Raw genomic sequence first — 8,573 nt, 5'->3', positions numbered from 1 at the left:
GCAGGTCCTTCAAGGAGAGAGCTGGCAGGTGCCACACTGCGAGGCACAGCCAAGAAACCCGCCTGCACCCCAGCCACCTCTGCAGCCTGTGCCCAGGACTTGCCCACCCCTGGTGGGTGCTCCTGTTACAGAAGACGGTGTGCCACCAGGCAGGGGTTTAAGGAGGTCTCCACGCAGACCTTTTCAGCTTCTTGACCCCGTCACAGAAAAGAGCTTGAAGGTGAGTCAGATTATAACAAGAAAGGAAGTGCTCTATTGAAAGGGCACAGAGACAGTGTGCAGCCAGGCGGCCGTGGCTTGTGCTGGCTAGAGATGAACCTCCAAAAGCAGGGGTTGGCTGCAAGGGGGCGCCCTGGAGTCAGGGTCCCTATGTGGAGCCCCGCCCAGCTTCACTACCATCTAGCCCTGCAGCCAAAGGGCGTGCAAGCGCATGTGGTGGTCACCTGCACCAGCACAGGGTATATGGAGGTCAGGCTGCCTGAAGGCAGGCTGTCTGGGGTGTGGTCACTGGTTAGAACACTGTATAGTCCTCCAGATGCTAGTAGGGCCCTATGACTGAGTAGGAGGCCCGAGGCAGGGGGAATTCCTGCAGTGAGGTGAGACCGGCTCACTCTGGACACTGGGTCAGCCCTCCGCACCCACTGCCCTGTTCCCGTCTCAGCCCACACCACATCATTAGGATGAGGGATGACCGAAAAGTAAGGTGGTGAGCAGGAAGCGCTCTCCAGATCAGAAGTGCCTGGAGGGCAGGCAGGTGTGTCCCTCTGGGTGCTGTGGTGAGACCCTCGTGTGGGTCAGGGCTCTGTGGAGCCAGCGTGGCCGCACAGGACGAGCCCAGTGGGGCTCTGCCACTGAGCCACACCCCTAGCCTCTTTAGCTTTGTTTTTTTATTTTTTAATATTTTTCTAGTTGTAGATGGACACAATATCTTTTTTACTTTTTATTTTTATGTGGTGCTGAGGATCAAACCCTGTGCCTCACACTCGTGAGACAACCACTCTACGCTGAGCCACAACCCCAGCCCTTTAGTTTTCTCTTGAGGGGGGATCCCGCTGAGTTGCTGTGACTGGCCGGAAGCCTGGATCCTCCTGCCTCAGCCTGAGTTGTAAGGGTGGCAGTGTGGCCTCAGCTCAGGGCTTGCTGCCTTGCTTGTGAGAAAGCACTTCCCAGCTAGCCAAGTGAGGGTTATACCTCTGCAGAACTCTGGACGGAACCCCTGCCGGACTGTTTTCCCCTTTAACATTAAGTTGACCCTCAGTAATCAGCAAATGCCCCTTCAGAAGGCCTGGATCCCTGGGAGACCACTGCTCCGCTGGATGTGCTGAGAGGTAAAGAGGCGACTGAGCTGCATTCTGTGCCAGTGGCTCCATCCCTAGGCACGGGCCTGCTTGCCCCCACTGTGGCATGTGGCATGTGGGGGACTCCAGACCCAATCAGATGACCCTGTACTCAGCCCCCAAGGGCTTTGGTCACCCTCTACCTGGTCTTCTCCCAGGGAAGTCGGATGGAAAGGAACGTGCACCCTGTGGGCTGGGTGGGGCCTGAGGTGCTGGGCAGAGGTGCTGCCAATGGGTCCAGGGGGAGCGGCCTGCAGCTCTGGCCAGAAGGTGCAGCGGTGGTCTGCCTGGGTCTCCCTGTGCTGTTCCTCCTGAGATTTATCACCTTGGCACACCCCAGTGGCCTCAGGGGAAGGCTCTGAGCCTGTCTGCCTGATAAAGAGGTCAGTGCTGGGCAGGTCAACTGAGACCTCCTCTGTCCTTGCGGGTCTGCTGTTCAAAATGCATGATGACCTGGCAGGGCCCTGGAGCCCCTCTGCTTAGACCTCATGGTCCCACCTATCCAAAGAGGCTGAGCCAAGGGAATTATTTACAAAGGCAAGTTCCAGGGCCTCCTCTCAGGTCTGCAGAACCACACCTGCTGGCGGTGGGTGGCAGTTATGTCTGTGTACAAGCAGAGGCGTGTGCATGAGTGTCAGACTAGATGAGTACACAGAGGCCATGTGGGAGGTAGTCATGGAGCCTCCTGGACCATGATGGTCTTCTGTTTGTTGGTTTGGTCCTGGAAGTTGAACTCCGTGTGCTCAATCACTTAGCTACATCCCCAGCCTTTTTTAGTTTTTGTTTTGAGACAGGGTCTTGCTAAGTTCCTGAGGCTGGCCCAGAACTTGTGATCCTCCTGCCTCAGCCTCCCAAGTTGTTGAGATGACAGCATGTATCGCTGTGCCCAGCTGGACTGTATTTTTAAAAGACCATAAACAATGTTTGCACAGCCCTTTTTCAGAGTTCCTGGGCTCCCTCTGGCCCGTACCCCCCGGGACTCAGGTTCTGTTCTCACAGACCTGTGCTCCCAGTGCTCAGGAGCAGACCCTCCAGGGCCTAGGGTCTGACGACACACACCTGGGATCTCAAGGGGCTGCTGCTTTTATTGAGTCTACTGTGTGCTGTCCTGGGCTGTCCCCTCCCCCCCAGCAATCCCAGCGGCTTGCAGAGGAGAGGTCGGGCCTGGCGCTCTTAGACCAGCCTGTCTTCCTGGATCCCAGGAGCCCTAAAGAGTCACAGGGGCTGCAGGCCGAAGAGCAGAGGGACCAGGAAGGCCAGCAGGGCCCCTGGCTGGTGGTGGAGCCTGGGGGCTGCTGAGTAGCCATACTGAGTCCTACAGGAGCCGCCCAGCTGGTCCAGAGGGATGGGCGTCTCCTCTGGAGTTTCGCTGTGGTTGCTCACCTGGGGACAGATGGGCTGGGCAGCCTGCCTGGCAGGGGCAGACGGGAGGGGGCGGGACGGACATAGGTAGCCACCCTGTCCTCACCTTCTCCACTTCCTCGAAGACTCTCAGCAGGTTGTTGGCCAGTGCACCCCTGACCTCTTCCTCTGTCCACTGCCTCCTGAGCAGCTCCGCGATCAGGTCTGGGTACTTGGACACGTCCTCCAGCCCCACCGGGAGCCTGTGTCCAGGCCAAAGAAGTGGATTCTGCTGCACCCGGACACGCTTTCCCTCCGAGCCCCCGGGGACCCACTGATGGGACTGTGATCACAGGATGAGGTCACAGCCCTTACCTGGTCACACCATCATAGTCCCCGCCGAAGCCCACGGCTCCTGCTCCTGCCACTTTCTTCACGTGGTCCAGGTGGTCTGTCGGTGGGCAGGGCAGGTGTTGGGCCCTGAGCCAGGCCCTGCCCTGAGCAGCCCCAGGGAGGTCCACACCCCCACCTACCAGCCACCTGGGACAGGTTGGCACCCTCCGAGCAGGAGACAAAGTAGTTGTAGAAGTTCACCATCACCAGGCTGCCCGTCTCCTTCTGCCCCGGGAGAGGGGAGGCTGAGTTGGGGAGGACCCGCTGGGAGACAGGCTGGGACTCCCACCACACCCCGGGCCCTCACCACCATCTGGAGCACATCGTCTGGCACGTTCCGGGCATGCCTACACAGGCTGTAGGACGAGGAGTGGCTGAAGATGACCGGTGCCTTGGACAGCTTCAGAGCAGCCTTCATGGTGGCCACTGACACATGAGCCAGGTCAATCATGATGCCCAGGCGGTTCATCTCCTTCACGACTTGCTGTGGGAGACAGGACCGGGCCATTCCCAGCACCCAAGGCCAAGGACAGGGCGGGCCCACTCCCACCATCCAAAGTCAAGGACAGGGCGGGCCCACTCCCACCATCCAAAGTCAAGAACAGGGCAGGCCCACTCCCACCATCCAAAGTCAAGGACAGGGCAGGGCCACTCCCAGCACCCAAAGCCAAGGACAGGGCAGGGCCACTCCCAGCACCCAAAGCCAAGGACAGGGTGGGGCCATTCCCTGCACCCAAGGCCCAGGCCTGGGAGTGGAGTCTGGTGTCACTTGACCCTCAGCGGCTGGAAGTTGGGGGCCTCGGGATCAGCATTCTGAAGGCCAGGGGGCCCCGTGAGCCCAGCCCTGGGTAAGCTAGCTGCATTGTATGGACAAGGAAACCAAGGTCCTGAGGGTTGGGTACCTGTCCTGGTTGTTCTCCCTGGACCTCTGCCTTCTCCCAGGGATCTGTGGCACGTCCCCCACCCCCTCACCTGCCCGAAGTCTGACAGCCCTTGGCTCTGAGCCTTGTCGACTCCATCATCCACCAGCCAGTTGTCAGCCCTGGAGAAAGAGCAGGTGTCTTAGGAGCGGGGCAGGGGTCCGGGCCTGCCACACCTGCCTGGCAGACCAGGCTGGGCCTGGGACTCACAGGGGGTGAAGGAGACCGTTGGTGGTGGGGGTGGGTTGATGCTACCTCCTGACCTCAGTGGCCACAGCGGGGACCCTTACCAGGGTGTGTTGCAGTTGTGAGTGAGGGTCATGTATCGCATCCCCAGCTGGTAGAAGGCCCGCAGGACACCCAGGCTGCTGTCGATGGAGTGGCCGCCCTCCACACCGATCAGGCTGGCCACCTTCCCCTCCCTGAAGGCCCGCCGGATGCCTGAGGAGAGCCAGGGTGGAGGGGCACGGTGCTGGCACCTGAGCAGCACCACCTCCTACTCCTGCCCCTGCCCCTCCACCACCAAGCCTAGCTGGAGGCTCAGGCCAGGCCAGGGCCCACCTTCACTATCGGTGACACACAGCAAGTCGTCGGGGTACATCTGGCACATGCGTTGAATGACGTCCATCTGCTCCAGTGTCCTCTTCACCACGTCCTTGTTCTGAGTCTCACAAGGTAGATATGCAGACCAGAACTAGAGGGACAGGGGGCAGGAGCTGGTGGCACCGGGCCTCAGGCATCTGGTCCCCCATCCCTCCTGGAAGCTGCAAGAGCCCGTGGCCCCCTGGACCCAGAGGCCACACCTCCACCGGCAAGGCCCTGCCTCAGCCAGGCCCCCAGGGGATGGGGACTGCCAGCTTGGGGCCAGTGGGGGTGCGTACCTGGCCCCCCACAAAGCCAGCCTTCAGCTTGGGGATGTTGGTGTGGGTGTCAGCCAGTGTGGTCAGGTTGGCCCTCTTGTCCAGCAGCTGGTTGTTGAACAGATTCAGCAGCTGCCAGGGCAGGTCATTGTGCCTGGGGAGCCAGGAAGGGGTCCAATAGTCAGAGTGGCCACTTGAAGGTGCGGCTTCTGATTCCTTGGCCACAGCTGTCCACTCTCTCCTTCCTGCTTCCCAGACTCAGGGCTAGAGCCAGGCCAGGGAGGGGCTAACCTACCTGCACTCAGGTGAGCACCCAGCTGGGCCCACCTCTAGGCCAGGGAGTAGCTGGGCTGGCCCCACCTCCAGGAGGAGAGAACAGGCCATCCTCCGCCTCCCAGTGTCTGGGGGTGGGTGCCCGAGGTGCCACCTGGATGAGGCTGACCATCTTCGGTCTGAAGATTAAACCAGGTGGGGTGTGGGGTACAACTGGCCCCATTCTACCAGGGAGCAGAGCATCAGGGGCAGGATTTGGGGGGTACAGGGCCCCTCTGCTGACTCTATCCCTAGGGAAGAGTCCTGTGCCCATTTCCACAGATCCTCCTGTGCCTCCCAAGGACTGAGGTCCCCAAGAGCCTTGGGAGAGGGTGTGTCAGGAGCGGGCAGCTGAGGGAGCTCTGCCAGGGCCCTCCTCTGGTGGCCCAGCAGCCCCAGGGCTGAGTCCTAGACCCTGGGCCCCAGCAGAGGCTGGGAGTAGCCTGGCATCCCTTGAGCTGGGACTTGCCCGTGTCCAGTTTATCGGCACCAGACGGCTAAGGAGACTCTCTGGAGGCCCAGGCCTTGCTGTGATTGTCTGGGCCGTGGGACTTGTGGCCGGGGCTTCAGGCTCCACGTCCCCTTCCCCAGGACTGGCCCCCGACGACTTCCAGCTCCCTCCCCTCTGTGCCCCAGCTGGCTGGGCTGCCACATGGGAATGCCGTGGTGTCATCCTCAGAGTGAAGCCTGGGGCAAGTGAGTGACCATTAATGCAGGCGTGTGGACACTGAGGAGAGCAGTCCAGGTGTGGACACCACGGAGCACCACTACACCCACCAAGAGGCTCACCGTCCCACAGGCCACACGATCTCAGGGATCGCTGTCCCCGCTGTCCTCCTCAAGGCTGTGGTCAGCCACAGCCACACCTCAGGGTCTCAGAATGTGGTGCCCCTCCAGGCTGCCCACCCAAGTGCCCTCCTGGGAACGAGCCTCCCTGGGCACGCCTGTGAAAGTCCCTCCCCAGGACAGGTCTGGGGACCCCACTGGGCCCCTGGAGGGCACCTGCCACAGGGTGTGATTTCTCAAAATCAAGGACTTCTAAGAACGTGGGAGGGACTGGGCAGATGGACTGTGGCCGAGCTCCTCCTGGGGCGACCAGGACACAAGGGTCCAGAGGAGAAGTGGGCGGGTGAGGGCACAGCCCCTGGGCTCTCCCAGCAGGAAAGAGCAGCACCCTGGGCGGGCGGGGGCGAGGGTAGCTGCCCGCCCTCACTCCCCCGGGGCCTCAGGCTCTGCCCACTCTGCAGGAGGGGACCCCACCGGGGAGGGCAGGGCCGGCCCCTCTGCCTAGGCTGCTCAGATTGCAGTTCCAGGCAGTGGATAACCTCTCCTCATTCAGGGGTCCTGGGTGGGGTCCAGCAGGGGGCAGGGAGCTTCCTCTTTTTCCTGGAAACAATGCCCCACAGTGTTGGCAGGCACCTGGCCAGCTGGAACAGAGATGCCTCCCCGACTCTGGTAGCTGGGTGTGGCCCTGTGGCTGAGTTCTGTCCTGTGACAGGTCCCAGAAACTATCCTGGGCAGATGGCAGTTTGCTGGCCCCTGGGGCAGCTGTGGGCAGGGTGGCCCCACAGAGTCCTGCACAGGGGTGCCATGGCAGGACCCCCCTGGACTTCTCGGCTGTGGGGACCACTTGTCTGGGTCTCCCAGTGGTCAGTGCAGCTCATGTGGACTGATCCAGGACTAGTGGTTTGACTCTACTGAGACTCGTCCTGGCTCCCTCCCTCTTTGGACCACCCCAGACCCCCAAGCCCAGCTCCCTGGCATTCTGTCCCTCTCTAGGCCACCTTATCCTCATGTGGGCTCTGGACAGCCCCCAGCTGAACTCAGGCCCTCTTTCTGCCCAGCTGCCCTGTGCCCCTAGAAGGGAGAAACGTTCCCGACAGTGGAGTCCTCTGCAGCCCTCCCCCCACCTGGCGTGCCCAGGAGGGCCTGGTCACTCCCTTCCAGATATCAGAGACCTGGGGACCTGGTCCTCTGCCCTGGCCGGAGACCCAGACAAGCTGGGCCAGAGGGCAGGAGGGAGGGTGGGGAAGGGACACCCTGGCCCCATGGCAGCCTGCCCTCCTTTCCTGAATGGCCTCCGCTCCCTGGAGCCGGGATGGAGGCGTCTGGGCTTCCCTTCTCTTCCCACAGAGGTGCCTCGGGAGCAGGGGCGAGCACAGCATCCATTAGGCCCCCATGACCCTGCCGGACTAGACCCCAGTGAGTCCCTGCTCAGCAACTCAGCTGGGATGTGGGGAGGGTCCTCCACAGCTCAGGGAGGGCCCAGCAGCCAGGGCCCAGCTGCAGTGCAGGGACAGTGGGAAGTGTGGCCGCGGCACCCAGGAAGGGGATGACGGCAGAGGACCCGGGGTCGGGAGGGCATGTGCGTCAGAGGTGTCCAGGGTGACCCAGCATGGGGGCAAAGGGACAGCCAGAGGGGCCTCATCCTTGGAGGCAGGAGAGAGGCTCTAAGCAGCCTGCTGAAGCTGGAGGGCAGCAGGAGGTCAGAGGACTCACAGCAGCAGAGGGGCACCCTGTGTTCCACGAGGCTGTGAGGGGGCATTGGGGTCTGGCAGTGTTTGGGGGAAGAGCCAGACACATGTCCCCGGAGTGGCTGGACTCCACCCTTGCCTGCAGCTTTCAGGGAATCTGAGGCCCAGGCAGGGGACACTGCCTTGTTACCTGGACACACAGAGATGGAGTCAGGCTGCGGGGCGCTGTATCACCAGCTCTGAGCCATAGGAGCCCCAGGAGCTGGGGGTCTGGCCCTGCCTCCGCCAGCCCAGCCTACAGGCCCCTCTGCTGAGGCCCTTGGGGGCCCTGGGAGACTCCACGAAGTTCAGACCAGTGAAGGGCAAGGGCCACGCGATGGAGAAACCGAGGCTCCGGTGGCGTGTGAGCCTGGCTGAGGCAGGCGGTCACTCACCCATCGACAAGAGGCAGGTCCCGCATGATCCTCTCCGCCTCGTTCCGGAATGAGTCTGCAGCACAGACGGCCACCAGGGGCCAGAGCCACCAGCTGGTCCACATTGCAAGGCCCCGGGGATCTGCTTCCAGGTTGCCCTGGTGTCTGTCCTGGCTGACCTGTGCCGACCGAGGACAGCCGCCCTCCACCTGCCAGGAGGAGCGCAGAGGCCTTTGCTCCGGGTGGTTATGGCCCCGGGCTCTCCTTTACAGCTCGGGTGTTCAATGAGTAACCAGCGCCTACCCTTGGAGGGGGTAGAATGGATGCTTGGAGACTGAGGGCTGGCACTGCTGTCCAGGCCGAGGAGTGGTGAGCCTAGAAAGAGCTCGGACAAGCACACCCAGGCTGCAGCCAGCCTGGTTTCAGGGACGCTAGCCCACCTGGTGGCCTGCTGGCTCCTCTGCCCCGGGTGGCATCAGACCTGCCCAAGCCCCAGATGTCAAGGCCCTGACAGATCAGGGCC

General features: G+C 62.0%; 1 protein-coding gene across 1 annotated transcript; it reads right to left on the bottom strand.

Moving 5' to 3' along the window:
• Window positions 1-2,552: 2,552 nt before the first annotated feature.
• Dpep1 (dipeptidase 1) lies at window positions 2,553-8,175 on the bottom strand. Its single transcript, XM_026401929.2, has 10 exons — window positions 8,072-8,175; window positions 4,873-5,005; window positions 4,553-4,685; window positions 4,282-4,432; window positions 4,044-4,113; window positions 3,379-3,555; window positions 3,212-3,296; window positions 3,054-3,129; window positions 2,806-2,941; window positions 2,553-2,720 (listed from the first exon to the last, which is right to left on the bottom strand). The coding sequence occupies exons 1-10, from the start codon at window positions 8,173-8,175 to the stop codon at window positions 2,553-2,555; spliced, it is 1,233 nt and encodes a 410-aa protein (XP_026257714.1).
• Between the last annotated feature and the right edge of the window lie 398 nt (window positions 8,176-8,573).

The sequence above is a fragment of the Urocitellus parryii genome, chromosome 15, assembly GCF_045843805.1.
Source record: "Urocitellus parryii isolate mUroPar1 chromosome 15, mUroPar1.hap1, whole genome shotgun sequence".
NCBI lineage: Eukaryota > Metazoa > Chordata > Mammalia > Rodentia > Sciuridae > Urocitellus > Urocitellus parryii.
This window is presented reverse-complemented; position numbering and strand designations above follow the sequence as displayed.

Excerpts from the sequence above, each read along its gene's own strand:
- Dpep1 (XM_026401929.2), bottom strand. The coding sequence starts at position 8,175 with ATGTGGACCAGCTGGTGGCTCTGGCCCCTGGTGGCCGTCTGTGCTGCA. Across the intron at positions 5,006-8,071 it reads GACCTGCCTCTTGTCGATGG|GCACAATGACCTGCCCTGGC; the intron begins GTGAGTGACCGC and ends CTGGCTCCCCAG. Across the intron at positions 4,433-4,552 it reads GTGTGTCACCGATAGTGAAG|GCATCCGGCGGGCCTTCAGG; the intron begins GTGGGCCCTGGC and ends GGCTCTCCTCAG.